This window comes from Phascolarctos cinereus, unplaced genomic scaffold (assembly GCF_003287225.1).
Source record: "Phascolarctos cinereus isolate Bilbo 61053 unplaced genomic scaffold, phaCin_HiC Scaffold_4;HRSCAF=312, whole genome shotgun sequence".
Classification (NCBI taxonomy): Eukaryota; Metazoa; Chordata; class Mammalia; order Diprotodontia; family Phascolarctidae; genus Phascolarctos; species Phascolarctos cinereus.
The window spans coordinates 310,920,274-310,937,149 of record NW_027555847.1 but is presented as its reverse complement, the minus strand read 5'-3'; the positions used below and the strand labels follow the sequence as shown (position 1 = coordinate 310,937,149).

At 39.6% G+C, this 16,876-nt stretch overlaps 1 protein-coding gene across 3 annotated transcripts in view; it reads left to right on the top strand.

Moving 5' to 3' along the window:
* RASGRF2 (Ras protein specific guanine nucleotide releasing factor 2) overlaps window positions 1-16,876 on the top strand; it is a 324,254-nt gene that overhangs the window by 267,968 nt on the left and 39,410 nt on the right. For all 3 annotated transcript variants that reach the window (XM_021007670.2, XM_021007654.2, XM_078153147.1), the window contains one exon: window positions 14,249-14,361. In XM_021007670.2, coding sequence (XP_020863329.1) covers window positions 14,249-14,361 — 113 coding nt within the window. The remainder of the gene's footprint in view (window positions 1-14,248; window positions 14,362-16,876) is intronic.

Genomic DNA, 16,876 nt, shown 5'->3' with positions numbered 1-16,876 from the left:
ACAAATTCTTGGAAAACTGACCCTTTACTCAATGGAGTACTGTACTATTATGATACTACCTAATGTTTTCCCCTCTTGGGTTCTATTTCAGGGCCTGTACAAAGAAGAAAGACTAATTCAAATGCATTTTTATGTTGGCATTTTTTTTTAATTTAAAAAGTTCTTCCTATTGCATTTGGTAACCATTTGATGTGGAGAAGGATTACATTTATCCCAGTAGCCTTTGTTTTAGGGCCTTCTTAGGACATCTGGGTCAGCCTCTGCAGTTCCATCTGTGCAGTTGTCAGAGGTGTTACTAGGCTAGTGCCCTTTGGTGTAGATGCCAGGTAGTGGGTACAGGAGGACACCCCTCTCTGGATTCCCTTCACTCTCAGGTCATATTGCCCGAATCAACAGGGTGAGGGTGGGGGGAAGTTAGAGAAGTGGTCCAGCTGTCCAGCTGCTCTGATACTTAAAAGATATTCTTCTCCCCTCCCCACCCCAATAGCAAATTAATCATTAAATACTTCAGCCTTGCAAATGACTTTACAGCATTACTAGATAGATGGGCTCAAAATCTCATTGATCCATTTTCCTCCTCCCCAGGTCACTCATATCACATTATGGTCATTGTTAAGCTAAGGGAGTATAAATGTCCACAAGGAGCAAATATGGCTCGATTTCTTAGAAATTCTCAGAGTAAATCAAAGGGAAATAGAAAAGATGCAGGATGTATTCCGTTCAGTTGGTCCTACAGCCCGAGATCTTTTTGGCTAGTCTAGATTTCTTGTACTCCTTGGACATGAGGATGCAGTACTTATTTTCAAAACAGTGTTTCCTTATTCTGTTTTGTTATATTATTGAGATAAGATATTGGCGTATGCTGCCCTTGAGGACTGTACTGACTTGGGCAGCAAGTTTCATTATAGTAAATCATGAAGTGCTTGGTTTTGTAGGGACTCAGATACAGTGTAGCGAAATGAGCACTGGACCGGCAGTCGGGAAGCCCAAGTTTTTAGTGCTGCCCTTCTAATAACTTGTTCTGTAACTTGACTCTGGACAAAGTTACTCTGCACCTCTGTTTTCTTAAATGTAAAATGGAGATAATAATGCTCACAAGGTTGTCATGAGAACCAAGTGAAAAGTACTTCAGAATATATAAAGTACTATATGAGTATAAGGGGTTATCCAAATTAGAATGATTACCTTAAGAGGAAGCATGTATTTATTAAGCACCTACTGTGTGCCAAATAGTGTGCTAAGCAGCTTTATAAATATCTCATTTGATCTTCACAGCAATCCTGTGAGGTAGGTGCTTTTATTATGCCCATTTTATACCTGAGGAAACTGAGGCAGGGATAGATTAAGTCCCTTGCTAGGGTCACAGCTTTTGCACACATGACTCCCTGACTTCCTGGCCCAGTGCTCTTTTCATTGCCCCACCTTCATTGCCTTTGTTAAGATTACTGTCATTGTTTAGGTTACTCTTCTCCACTATAAAAACAAGACCTCAATTCCTTTAACATTCCCACAAACATGTTTCCCAAAATGTAAATGCTTTTGTTGTATGCTTTGAATCTTCCATGTCCTGCTTAAGTTTATACCGAGTGGCTCCTTTAAAATAAGACTTATTTAATTAACGCGGTACATTAATAGAGGTGAATCAGTGTTGAGAGAGAAAATGTTCAGAAGTTCCCTACTTTGGATCAGACTGTTATAAAAAAAAGAGTGCTTTTCATCCCCTTTAATAATAATAATAATAGCTAACAGTGATATAGCACTTACTCTGTGCCAAGCAATGTGCTTAGCCCTTTACAATTATCATCTCATTTGATCCTTATAACAACCTTGGAGGTAAGTACTATTATTATCCCCATTTTACATAGGAGGAAACTGAGGCAAACAGAAGTTGTGTGACTTTGAAGAAGCTATCAACTGTAAGAGCCATAGGGAATTTTGTCTCTCATAATTTATTTTCCTTATTCTTAAAGCCAATAGGTCTCTCTCCCTCTGACGAATTCTCTGCAGGTAACTCCATATACCATGTGCCATCTGAATTTAGTTGGTTGAGGGGCTGAATGGTACCATGGAAATAACGTTGGTCTTTGGGTTAAGGGAATGAGGTTCAAATCCTGGTTTTGACATTTAGTACTTGTATGACCATGGGTAAGTCAATGAACATCTTTAAGATCCCTGTCTGTTCAGTAGGGAAAGTATTTGCACTTCCTGTCACTCAGAGCACAAGGAAAGTTCTATGCTAAACATTAAAAGTGTTCCATCATCACAAGTTGTTATTTCACACCTCTTTTAGTGTGGAGGTTACTATGGAGGACTTTGGACTCATGGTGACTGCAGTCACATCTCCACTTTATCTGTTTGGTTTTTGTTTGTTGCTGCTGTTGGGCTGGAGGAATGAGAGGAGGTGGTTTGTAAGCACAGCTAGCTGGCTTGGGGAGACTGACAGTGGAGCACCTGCCAGACCTCAAGTCACCCTCATTCTTTGTTCCCATCCTTCTTTATAACTACTCCCCTGTCCCTCACTGCCACAGTGGATTTCCCCAACAGTGTGGGAGGCATCATAGAGTTATGGGATCTTAGATATAAAGTTGCAAGGGACTTCAGTGATCCTCTAGTCCCTCTCCCTCCATTTACACTTGACAACTGAGGTGCAGGGTGGTTAAGCAACTTGCCTTGGTCACACAGGTAGTAAGTAACAGCCGGGAACCATTACATCCTTTGGCTCCGGTAACTCTATGGAGCACTATAGGAAGTCGTGTTGGAACTAGAGAGGTGTGAACAGACTGTACATTACAAGGTGAGGCCAGTACAGGGGAGACAGCAATAGGGCTATTTTACCTGTTACCCATGAACACATATGTCACTGACACATAGATCTTCATCTCTCCCCACCCCACCTCCATCTATCACTGGGGCTAGTGTTTGTATTCTCTGTCCCTCAGGGTCACAAGGAAGGTTTCATTCTAAAGATTAAAGGTGTTCTATAATTACAAATTGTTGCCTTCTCCCCAGTATCCTTCAAGGAAAGTACCTTGTGTAGAGGTGGTGGTCTACCACCTCTAGAATGATGCTTTGCTGGGGTTTTTTGATGGGATATGGATATATACACAGCCTTTTCCTGGGGGAAATGAATCAAATGCCTCTTACCAACTCCATCAATCATAAAGCACGTGGGGATCTTTACTTATGGACCAAGTTTTGGTACTTTTCCTCAGGCCAGTATTGGGGTGGGAGCAAAAAGTATTTTAGGTAAAACTATTGGGAGTTATTTAACCAAGTATGTCAGTGAAAGAAAAAGAAGTCTTAAAAGCAGAAACTGCTAGACTTTTGAATTTTTCCCCAGTCTTCCACCGTGCATTGTCCTCAAAGATCCCAGCTTGTGTTAATTAGGTGTACAATGAGAAGCCAAAAATTGATGTCTGGAAAAATTCTCCTTTTTTATGAGAAATTATTTTTAAATGGGATAAATCTCTTTGGTTGTCTGAAGATGAGAGCTTGGGAAATGCTGGTTTTCTAGGTTGAGTTACAGTCTTCCAAAGTGCCAATCTAGGCAGTCATTGTGAACTAGAGGCCGAAGCTCAGCAATCATAAAAATGTGTATCTTTTTTGGGGACTGGTAAATGTATTTTCAATATAGATTTTATTCTACTCCCCCCCCCCACATATTAGCTGAGTGGGAGTCATTTTGTTACCATTAGCTTCTTCACAGTTATTTTTATTCTAACATATTTCCCACATCCTACTCCCCATGCCTTCTCCTAATAGCCTCCCACTCCTCATATGCCTAGCTAACTCCCTTGACTCTTTCAAATTAACCCCAAAACCCACTTACCTATTTTAAGTGAAATTATGATGCATATTATCTATGGCTTGCCCTATCCAAAGTTGTCTTTATCTTCTAGTAAATTTAGTTAAATAAATAATTCTTTCAACAACTAGCTATCAAATGCTTGATACGTACTAAATGCTTATAGGTTACAAGATTTCTAAAAAGGCACCTAGACAGTGAAATACACTTAACTATCTTCTCTTTAAATGTAAATTCCTTTTTGGTCATGGTGTCACAGACCAGTCATCCCCACTGCTGTGGAGAGAGACTGAGGCTGGTGAATTGCTTGAGCTCTAGAGTTCTGAGCTGCAGTACTACTAAAGCTGATTCAGGGTCCATACTTATTCCGGCACTGATATGCTATAATATGATACAATGTGATATAATATGATATACAATATAACTCATCAGAATGCTTAAGGAGGAACTAACCAGGCTAGATCGGAAACTAATCAAGTCAAAGCTTCCATGATGATCAGTAGTGGGATCAGGACTATGAATGACTGCTGCTCTTGCACCCTGGGCAATAAAGAGAGATTCATTCTTTCTTTTTTTTTTTTGTTCCAAACAAAAAAAAAAGCTAATTGGCTCCCTTTTCTTGTATGTTCTGCTACAATTTGCATTCCACGAGCAATTTATGATTACTCAACAAACACTTAGAATTCTTGAAAATTATAAAATAATCTTTGGCAATTTCTTCCAGTGTTTAAAACCTTCAGATTTGACAGATATTTCAAAATCTTCTAGGATAGATCCCCTAGAGTTTCTTTCTCCTTTTTTTGCAACATAAACTACGGATTTAATACATTTTTGTGGTCATAGTAGAACAGACTGGAAAATACAGGGTTGAATGTTGATACCCTTTTAAAAAATGTCAGTAATTCTTATAGTGGAAATGGTTATATTAGTACATGAAAAGAAATAAGAATAAAGATTCAGCTTAATAAAAAGAGCTTTGATGTCCCAAGTCATATATGAATCACATGACCTTGGGAAGTCACATGGGAATTACATGACCTTGGAAAGATGGCACAAAATGTTCGCCATATCTGGAATAAACTGACTTCTCATCTGCTTTTCAGTCTTCCTTCAAGGCTCAATTTAGGTACCATCTCCTCTGGGAAGCTTTCTTTAATCTCCCCCCCCACACACACACGTTAATATTCTCTTTCTCTTAAATTTTCCTTATACTCTATGACTTAGAGTTAACAATTCCTTATGACTCCCATTCCACCCTTATAGGAATCCTTTGGTCCCCACATTCATTTCTTTATAAAAGAAAGCATATAGAGCTAGATGGAAGCTAGATTACAAAGCACATTTTAGTCTCAAGATTCTCCGAGTTCTCAATAATCATTTTTAATCTAGAACAAAAGCGAAGGGAAAGAGGCAAATTGTTGTTCTCTGTTTTCTAGGCTCTTAGTTCTGCCTTTATTATGTGTACCAATCAGTAGGGGGCTTTGCTAAATCTGAGCCAGTGAAAGACCTTGCTGACTCCCTTAGGAAGAGGTGGCCCCAGATTGAACCAAGTAGTATAGAATCTCACTGATACTAAGCTCCAATGAGAAAATTATCATCATAATTCTCATTCTTGTCAGATTTTTCCAGTGACTTGCAAATTCATTGGAGTATAAGTAGAAAATTACTAGATATTTCCCTACTGTCGTAAAAAAAAATATGAAGCTTCAAAAACGCTTAACTTATAAGCAGGGAATAGTTTAAGTTTGAGAGGCCATGTGCTATAGTGAATAGAGTGCTGGTCTCCAAATCCTACCTCTGATACTTAATTTTCTGGGTGACCCTAGACAAGTCACTTCACCTCTGAGAGCTTTATTTTTTTCAACTCTAAAACAAAGGCATTGGACTTTAAGGCTTCTCCCTGCTAGTTCCAAATCTATGATTCTAAGTACTGGACTAGCCAGGCTTGATACCATTCACTATTTTATGTTTTGTCCTTATTAATCCTAGTTAATTGGCCAGTTTGTTGATTCAGTTTAGAATCTCTAACATTCCAATATTTGTCACACTTAACAGAGTTTCTATCTGTTAGAAACAGAAGATACATTAAAAAGCCCCTAATCCTGGGCATCTTAATTGGGCTTCTTACAGACCACTATGGGGCTATAGAAAGATTTCAGGTGGTCTGTGACTTAGGATGGGGGGGATTACATTTTTAATTTTACTAACCTCTTACTGAAATTTGGCATTTCCTTCAATTATTAATTTTGAAAACATTATTCTGAGAAGGGGTCCATCAGCTTGACCAGACTGCCTGAGGAGTCCATGGCACAAAAACGGTGATGAAGCCTCTATCTAATGTAACTCCCTTATTTTACAGATGAGGCAACTGAGAGTAAATGGTAGCTCTAGAACTACAGCCTGGGTTTCTTGATTCTTAGCACAAAATTCTCTTTCTTTTCCTTTCTTTCTTTTGTCCGTCCTTCCTTCTTCTCTCTCTCTCTCTCTCTCTCTCTCTCTCTCTTCTCTCTCTCTCTCTCTCTCTCTCTCGGCAATCAGGGATCAGGGTTAAGTGACTTGCCCAGGGTCACACAGCTAATAAGTATCTGAGGCCAGATTTGAACTCTGGTCCTCCTGACTCTAGGGTGTTGCTCTGTTCCCTGTGCTACCTGCCTGCCCCAACACAAAGCTCTTTCAATCAATCAACAGGCATTTATTAAATATCTACTAGATATCAAGCTCTGTGCTAGACACTGTGGTGGCATGAACAAATCCAATCTGTGGTTTTATCTCTATAGGTACTCACTCCCCTAATGCAAATCAAAATGACTCTCTAGCACATGGTCACTCTCATGATGAAACTCTCCAAAATTAAGTATGCTGGTCTTTGGATGACAGATATATACAGCCAATTGATAGTCACAGACCCGAAGCCTTTCCAACTTGATAGGAGTTGTTAGAACTTGCTATTTATGGGCATAGCCTTAGAGAACCCAGAGTCCCCTCCATGCCTAGATGAGGCTTCAGAGTAAGATTTTAATGGAGGGCTTTGTTAGATTCCACCTGAAAACCCCCATCATCACCCAGTTGAAGGCAATGTCTTTCTTCCTTGTCAGGGTCTTTGCCCATATTGAATTCTGCTTTTAATCAAATAAGTACATATACATGTGTTGTCTCCCCCATTATATTTCAAATTCTTGGACTGTGTGTACTAAAGGGTGATTTTGGGGTGGTTTTTTTGGGCAGGGCTTTGTATCCTGAGTACCTATCATGGTACCTTGCTTAACAAAAAGTTATTGAATTGAATTCCATTTCTACTCTATGATTTGGTCCCCTATTGTGGCGGTGGCAGTGGTGGTGGTAATGGGGTGGTATTGTTGAGTCCTATCTGACTCTTCATGACCCTATTTGGGGTTTTCTTGTCAAAGATGCTAGAGGGGTTTGCCATTTCCTTCTCCAGTTCATTTCAGAGATGAGGAAACTGAGGTAGACAGGGTTAGGTAACTTGCCTAGGGTCACACAGCCAGTAAGTGTCTGAGGCCAAATATGAACTCAGGAAGATGAGTCCTCCTGACTCCAGGCCTAGCACTCTATCCACTGCACCACCTAGCTGCTCAATCCCATATGACCACCATCTAAACAGTTACAATAGTTTTCTAACTTATATCCCTTCCTTCAGTTTTTCTGATCCTTTAAAAAGGCACATCAACCAACTGTTCTCCGTAAGGTACAAATCTGACTCCTTTAATCAGAAAACTTCAATAGCTTCTCATCATCTATTAAATACATGTAATCTATCCATTTTTCAAGATCCTTCATGATCTGGCTCAAAACCACCTTCCCAGAATAATCTCCCACAGCTCCCTTACCTATCCTATGTCCCAACAACACTGAACAACTCAAGCTACTTTCCTAACATTCTCTGTGGATTCTTACCTATTTAGAAGCCCGGTGACATCCTTCCTGTCCCTGGCTCTTGCCCTTACTAGCTGTATGACCGTAGTCTTAATCTCTCTGAACTTCATTTTCCTCCCTGGTAAATTGGGAATAATAATACCCACCCAACCTGCCTCAAGGGTCATATATATGTGACAAAGATAATGTATATGAAAATATTTTATTAAGGTCTAAGGTCTACAGTTAAGATCCAGTTCAAGAAGCCTTCCCTGAGCCTCCTACCAGAAGTGACCTCTTCCTTGTCCAAACCCCTATAGGCTGTGAAGCTCTCTTAATGCATAGAACTATTAATTGTTATTATATCTACCCATCCTGACCCAAACTCTCTACTGACCTCCAGTCTCATATCGCCAGTTGCCTTTCAGACATCTTAAACAGGATGCCTAGTAGACACCTTAAACTCAACATACCCAAAACAGAACTCATCATCTTTTCCTTGAAACTTTCCCCCACTCCTACCTTCACTATTACAGTAGAGGGCAACAGTGTTCTCCTAGTCCCTCAGGCTCACAACCTACAAGTCATCCTCAACCCCTGTCTCTCACACACACCCCCATATTCAAGCTGTTGGTAAAGCCTGTCAGTTTCCCCTTCTACAGCATCTCTTAAATATACCCCCTTTTCTCCTCTGACCCTGACCTAGTGCAGGCCCTCATCACCTCATGCCTGGACTGTGGCAATAATCTGCTGGTGGCTGTGCCTGCCCCAAATCTCTCCCCATTCCAATCAACTACATATTCTTCAATCCAGTGAACTGGCCTCCTGGCTGTTCTTCAAACAAGATACTCCATCTCTTGGCTCTGTGTATTTTCTCTGGCTCTCCCTCATGCCTGGAATATTTTTCCTCTTCCTCTCTGCCTCTTGACTTCCCTGGCTTCCTTTAAGTTCCAACTAAAATCCCATCTTTTACTGGAAGCCTTTCCCAAATCCTCTTAATTTTAGTGCTTTCCTTCTGTTAATTATTTCCTATTTGTCTTGTATATAGTTTTCTGTATATATGTATCCTGTATATATGTGTAAACACACACACACATACATATCTCCTGTACATGTTTACATATTCTCTCCTTCATTCGACTGTAAGCTCCTTGAGGGCAGGAACTATCTTTTGCCTCTTTTTAAATCCCTGATGCTTAGCACAATGCCTGGCACATGGTAGGCACTTAATAAATGTTTATTGATGGATTATAATTATTTGATTGTATATCTTATCTCCTCTGTAACTCTGTGTGTCCTAGAGAACAGAGACTCTGTCCTCATATCTTTTCTATTTTCTCTTTCCAGGGTTCAAACTTGGGCAGGCTTTTATTTCTAGGGATTTCCCCTTTCCCAGTCTTAAGGCACTTTACCCATCTGTTCATGACTTGGCAAAAAATAATAGCTGACATTTTAATGATAATTTCAGTACACACCTCAGGCTTTCTGGGAAGTAGCAAGGTGTGCTTACTTGAGCTACTATGTAGCTTTACAAAGCAAGCTTTAACAACCTCCTTTTCCTAGTCTAGCTCTGGAGGTTAGAGAAGGAGCTTCCAAATCATCCGGAGGCTTGCAGCTGTAAGACAAGAGGGGGGAGGGTTAGGCAAGCTTTTCAGTGTGTATAGAGCTTTATCCAGCTGTCTCAGGAGCACCACCTTGTGGAATCCCCAGCTAATGTAACTCACAAAAAGCTGGCCCTTGAATTTTACATTGGAATACTAGACCATCAAGTGTGCCCTTTACAATCTCTTTATTTCTGACCATAGAACTATTTCTCTTGGGATGCAGTTTCTTTCTTCAAGGTTGAGTGGAGGATAGAGCTCACTTACAGGTCATAAGAAATAAACAATGAAAAGGTACATCTAGCCAAGGTTATAAATTCTGGATAAATGCAAAATATTAGGCACATATGTTATTAATATTTTAATTTTAACTGAAATAAGGCAACCATCTTCCTGCATGAGAAAGTGATGATTTTTTACTGTATAGTTGTTATAGCATTTCAGCAGAGCATATTGAATATTTCTGTATTGTTCTCTCAGTATCCTAGGATACAATTTGTCCAGGCTTGGTGACTTGAGCTCATTAAAGTCAACTAGAGGCTGCCTTACCATTGATTTCTTAGGGGTTTCTCCTTATTAATAACTATTTTTCTTCTGATTCCAAAGTCCCATTCTCTTTGGAAGAAAATGAAGAAGCAAAAGAACTTGAATAGTTCATTAATATCATCCCATTCAGGGGGTCCTTTCCTTCTTATGTCCTATTTTGTCCCCAATATAACTTTGCCCCCAATCTTCTTGTCCTCTCTATTTCAGTCATCAGTTCCTATTTATCAGTCAGAATTGGGTCCAGAATAACAATTCTCCTTATCTCTTCTACTCCATTTAAAGGATGGAATTTTTCCCCATTTTTCTTTATTCTGAACTCAATAAACACCAAATAAAATTTCTCTATATACTATAGAATACAAAGAATTGTACATGAAACCATGAATTTCTGTTATCTATCTAGTGCTTACTTTTCTTTTTAAATATTTAATAACTTTAACATATAACTTTCAAAGCTATTCTGCTTATCCATAATTCTTTTGGGGCCTTCCTTCTGTTTTCTTCTCTGTCTCTGTCTGTCTGTCTCTCTTTGTCTCTTTCTCTCTCTCTCTCTCTCTCTCTCTCTCTCTCTCTCTCTCTCTCAGAGGGATGCTTCCCGATTCCTGGGTTTCCTTTTCCTTTCTTCCATTCCAAATTGAAAGGAAAAAGAAAAACAAAATTCTTATAAGAGATACATGTGCCAACAACAAATTCTCACATCGACATGTCCAAAAATGTATGTCTTATTCTGCATTTTGAGTGTATCACCTCTCTGACAGGAGATAGATGGTATATGGTCCTCTAAAATCCATGGTTGGTCATTGCATTGAGCAGAGTTCTTTCAAAATTGTCTTTATAGAGTTGTAGCCATTGTATGAACTGTTCTCTTGGTTCTGCTTACTTTACTCTGCATCAGTTCATACAGCTCTTCCCAGGTTTCTCTAAAACTATTCCTTTCAGCATTTCTTGCAGAGCAGTAATACTGAGAGATGGAATTGTCCTTGATGGTAACTTCCTACAAAGGCCCATCCACATTTTTACAGAGTTTAAGAAGTTAAATCACTTACTTCATCCTCACACTGCTAGTTTCAAAATGAGAATCTAAACCTAGGACTTGTTATCGAAGTCTGAGATCCCATCATAAACTGTGTGGCTGTGAACAGCACTCTTGACCTTATTCTACGTTGTCTTTAGCTGTAAAATGAAGGCGGTGAACCAGGTGACCTCTAATAAGGTTCATTCTGCCCCCAAATCAAGAATCATATAATGACTTAGATAATAAACAGACAACCTGTGTTCTGCACTAACATCCACAAAATATTAAAAGAAACAGAGGGAGGCAGACCTTCAGTGTGTTGAGTCAGTCCCCTGAGGATTTACTTATATATAGGCACAGGAATCACAGGAGATGAGACAGCAGTGATAGGGCTGCTATTATTGGTTTAGATTGTTGATTAGATGAAATAAGCAAATAGAAGGATATAAGGTCTCTTGGCTCAGTTTTAGTGTCTGTTCTGCCTTTCATTGCACAGAATGGAAAACAGTGTAGATTATGAATCAGAAAAATCTGGATTCTGTTCCTGGCTTTGGCACTTAACTAGCTGTGAAAGCTTAGGCAAGTCACCTAAATTCTCTGTCCCTCAGTTCCCTCAATGGAAAAATGAGAATAATAACCTGCATCATTACACATTGTATTACTTAGTAAACAGGTATCATTAGGCAATTAATACATTGTATAATTATTCATACAATTATGTAATGCATTAATACATTACAGCATACCTGTATCACTAAGTCAAGTGAAGGAAAAGGGAATAAGCATTTATAGTGTGCCTACTATGTGCCAGGCACTCTGCTAAGCACTTTTTACAAATATTATTTCCTTTGATCCTCACAACAATCCTTCAAGGTAGGTGCTATTATTATCCCCCTTTTACAATTCAGGAAACTAAGTCAAACAGAGGTTAAGTGACATACCCAGGGTCACACAACTAGTAAGTGTCAGTGACTGGATTTCAACTCAACTCTTGATTCTAGGTCTGTACAAGCAGCTGAGATAATGAAAATTGTCAAATTAATAGAAATATTAAGGATTCTTAGGAAAGTGAATGGTAGGTAATTGCATCATAAATACAGGGTGTCCCCAAAGTCTTCATGCAGTTTTAGCTAATCAAAGCTTAAAATGACATGATGACTTTGGGGATACTCTGTATCTGGCCTTTGTTAGAGAATGTGCTTTATGTTAGCTATAAGTTCTTAGCAGAAACTGTTCTCAGTTGGAATCTCATATTAGAAGTGCTGTTTTGAGAAGTCCTAATGAGCCTGTTTTTTTTTTAGAGTAACCTACCCAACCCCAAATAAATAAAAGAGCACCCCCCCCCCTTAAGGATGCTTTTCTTTGAAGTTTTCCCAGAGCATTTTATTGTACTTCACTTATGACTCCTCTGTCAGGTCACAGAAATGTTTGTTGACTTGATTAATTAGCTATAGGCAAAGTCACTATCCTGATATATCTTCATTACATGGCTTTTGTTGTTTGAGTAATTTCCAACTCTGTGATCCCATTTGGGGTTTTCTTGGCAGAGGTACTGGAGGGATTTGTCATTTCCTTCTCCAGCTCATTTGATAAAGAAAGTGAGGCAAATAGGGTAAAGTGACTTGCCCAGGGTCACACAGCTAGTAAATGTCTGAGGCCAGATTTGAACTCAGGAAGATGATTCTTCTTGACTCCAGGCCCAGGGCTCTCTCCACTACACCCTATCCCAGTGCTGGCTGCCTTTTCATGGCTTATAACCAAATTAATTACATTAATAAATATATAACATAACTATTTGAAGACTTGCATGTTAAATTAACACCTATCAGCTAGCATTAAGGAAAATGGTCCCTAATCGCTGTGAGAGTCTCCGATAGAGAGACAGCGTATGTAGGATATATGGTGATGAGGGAACATACAGTAGAGAAAATCTGTTTTGGAGTCAGAATGCCCGGTTTGAGTCCTGGCTCAGGCATTTGTGAACTGTGTGGCCATGGGGACATCCCATTACCAGCATGATGCCATGGAAAGAACGCTGAATAGCACCTAAACTGCAATCCAGGCTCTGCTGGGTGACTTTTGCCGAGTCACTTCACTTTTTGCTAATTCTACTCCACCTGTAAAATAAGAGGGTTGGCCTAGATGTCCTCTAATGTTCCTGCTGGCTGTAAATCTAAAGTGTTGTTATCCTGTGACCTCCGAGCTTCACTTTCCTCATCTAGAGCACAGGGATAATACTTCCCTGCTCCCTCAGGTTAATATTATGGGAAAGGTGCCCTGCCAACTGTAAAGTGTGACATGACTGTGAGATGTTATTATTAGGACACCCAGAGTAAGGACTTTGGAGGTTAATCTTCTTTCCAACCATTCTACCTTGAAAAGGAAAACAGAATAGAGAAAATAGCAATAAAAACGTTGCACTTTCCTCTCCTTCAGCATGTAACAGAAATAGAAATGAGTGGCTGAGTCCCATTGGACAGTGCTGGCTTGTTATGCCTGATCTCAGTACTCAGTGTGCCCTGTGCCTTCTGTACCCAAGGAAACAGACACTGAATTGTGAAATGGACATGTAGAGTGTTTAAAACTCATCGTTATGTAACTCCTCCCCAAAACCAAGGTCAGACTGACATGTGAGCTCATGGTAATGACAGGAATTAATCGAATGATGAAGGACATTTACAGTGGTAGAGAATTTGCAAAGTAGGTTAGTTTCTGCAAAGCCAAGAATACACTGAAATTTATTTTTTCCTTTCCTTTATTTGGGCTTTTTCATTTATAAACTTGTAGTTACATGTGCTAGAAATCATTTTTATATCATTTTAAATAAAAAATAGTTCACCTTTAAGGTAAGAGCAGCATATAATGAAACATATTCAGGGAGAAAAAAAATCTAAACTGTTACAACTGCATGTCCTTTTCCTATGAAAGGGCAGCATAAGTAGGTGTAGCCAACTAGACCATAGGCTCCATGAGTGTAGGAACTGTGTCTTATTCATCTTTGTGTTCCCTCCCCCCACTCCCACCAAATGTGGTCTGGCATAGTGCCTAGCACTAGAAGGTGCTTAGTAAGTACCTGTTAAGTGATTCAATAAATACAAATTTACCTTCATACCTTTACCTTTTATTCAATAGCTTCTGACAGCTAAAACATAGTGGGCATTTAATATTTGTTTGTTGAATTGAATCAGTTACTTCATACATCATATTCCCAATGGCAGAATCAAAGAAAATGCCATAGCTGAGTTTACAGATCCTTCTATCGTGTGTAGACTGTTTAAAAACATAACCTGGATAAACCAAGGCCCAGTTGGTTATATAGGAATGTAACCGGGAAAATGGTGACACGTAGTTTGGGACTTACCATTTCAAATCTTAAACTCTTAGATTCAAGTTATTTTTATTTTGTAGGATTTTGAACTCAACAATGAACTAAAGATGAATGTCCTAAATTTGCTGGAGGAAGTCTTGAGAGACCCAGACCTTCTACCCCAAGAAAGGAAAGCCACGGCTAATATACTGAGGTAAAGGCATTGTAAGATGAGTCATTCTGTTTCATTAATTATATGTCATACTTCCTCATGAACCACATTCTACCAAAGTAGGTCTGTCCCCTCAAATGCCACAAACTCTAGGACCAGAAAAAAAAATAGCTGCCATTTATATAGCACTTTAAGGTGTGTGAAGTGTTTTACATATGTTATCTCATTTTAATTAGTGCTAGTAGGATGAAGATGACCACAGCCCCAAATGATTCCGAAGACAAGAATTCACAACACAACACAATAGTGCTTGCTTATTAATGGATGATGTCCTATCAACTTCCCATTTGGGGGGGGGGATTTCTGTTTTGATAATAATAGCTAGCATTTATATAGTGCCTACTATGTGCCAGGCATTGTGTTAAGTGCCTTTGACAAATATTGTATCATTTGATCCTTACAGCAACCCTGCAAGGTAGGTGCTATTATTATCATCCCCATTTTATAGATGGGGAAACTGAGGCAAGCAAGGTTAAATGACTTGCCCAAGGTCACACAGCTCGTAAGTGTCAGAGGCTGGAAATAAACTCATGTCCTCATGATCTGAGGCCCAGTGCTCTATCCATTGCATTATCTAGCTGTCTAGAATTGTTTTGGGAACAATTAGGAGCTACAATATAGCATATGTTTTTCAAAGTAAGTATCTGCATGGAACAAGTAGAAACTAGCTAATAACAGAACTAGCTAATCATAGAGAAGCACTTCTGAGGTTCATGGAGCCCCCCTACCCAACTGCCAGTCAGACTATTTCTGTTATTCTAGACAAACATTCTTAAAAATAGCTAGAGAAGGAGGGTCCTTAGCCACCAGTAAAACTCATTCTGATATTCAACTACCCTTGATATAATGGGCTATAATGTAAATCTCTATTGTGGGCATGTTATTTTAGCCGATTGCTGCCTCTATCCTCAGTGGTATCAGTCTCATTACTTAATAATAATACCTCACATTTCTATAGTGCTTTAAGTTTCAAAAAGTTCTTTTCTCCCAACAATTTTGTAAAGTAAGTAGTACAAGTGTTTTCTCCATTTTATGGATGAGGAGACTGAGGCTCAGAAAGTCTATGCAATTTCCCTACAGTCACACACCTAAGAGGTGTCAGAATTGGTACTTGAAATGTGGTTTTCTCAGTCCCAGTGAAATTGTTCAGTTGTTGTAGATGTTGTTATCCTCTTCCTCCTCCTCCTCCCCCCCTCCTCCTTCTCCTCCTCTTCCTTCTTTTCCCACTAGTATTTATATTGTACTTTAAAGTTTGCAAAGCACTTTATAAGTATCATCTCACTTTATCTTCACAACAACCCTGTGAGTTAGGTGCTATTATTATCTCCATCTTATAACTGAAGAAACTGAGTCAGCCAGAGGTTGTTACTTGCCCAGGGTTACACTCCTAATAAGTGTCTGAAACCATTTGAACTCAAGTCTTCTTGGGGAAGGCTAAGTGGTGTAGTGGATGGAGTGCCAGGCCTGGAGTCAAGAAGACTCCTCTTCCTGAGCTCAAATCCAAACTGAGATATTTACTAGCTTTGTGACCCTGGGCAAGTCACTTCACCCTGTTCGCCTCTAGTTTCCTCAGTTGTCAAATGAACTGGAGAAGGAAATGGCAAACCACTCTAGTATCTTTGCCAAGAAAACCCTAAATGGGGTCACAAAGAGTCAGACATGACTGAAAAACAACTGAATCTTCCTGACTCAAGGTCCAGCCTTCTATCCACTGCACCACTTAGATGTCTAGGCAGTACACCAGGCTTCTTCTCAAGAGTCTTTAAAAGTACTCTAAGCCTATAAAGGCATCATTTACAGTGGACTTGAAAAGAGATGATGAGGCATGTAAATTGGGGGGCAGTTTTGCAAGTGTACAATGGGTTTGAACTAGTCTGGTTTTTGCTTCAAAATCTTTTAAACACGAATAAGCAGAGCGCGTATATAGACTTCATAATGTGTGTGCCCTGACCAGAAATGCTACTCTGTGGTTAGTATGTCAGCATTTTTATTTGCTGTTATTGCACTATTTCAGAGTCCTGGGGAGTGTGGGAGACAAGTTCAGCATGAACTGAAGTGATTCTCAATGATGTATGACAGGGAATTACAAGGTCACCAGAAAATCTCTCAGCAGAATTACAGGACAGCCTGATGATGTTTGTGCTGTAACAGGGTCCCTGAGCTAGCCCCAGCAGACAGTGCCCATGATGAAAAAGAGGCTAAAGTGCCAAGCTCTGAGTCCCTGAAGAATTCCAACTCTTTCCTCTGACCCTTTTCCTAGAACAGCACTCTGACACACAGAAACCAACTAGAGATGAAAGGAGACCTTTTACCTCCGGATTACATTGGCCAGGCTTGAAGGGGCTAAGTTGACAGATCAGAAACACAACCTCGAAGGTAGCGGCAGCTAAGAGACTTGTTGGAGCAATCATGAATGACCTCTCCTGACTTCCTCTAGGCTTGGCTCCAAGAAAATTTTGTAGGGCTGACCCTTACTCTGAGGAACCTTGTTTCTTGT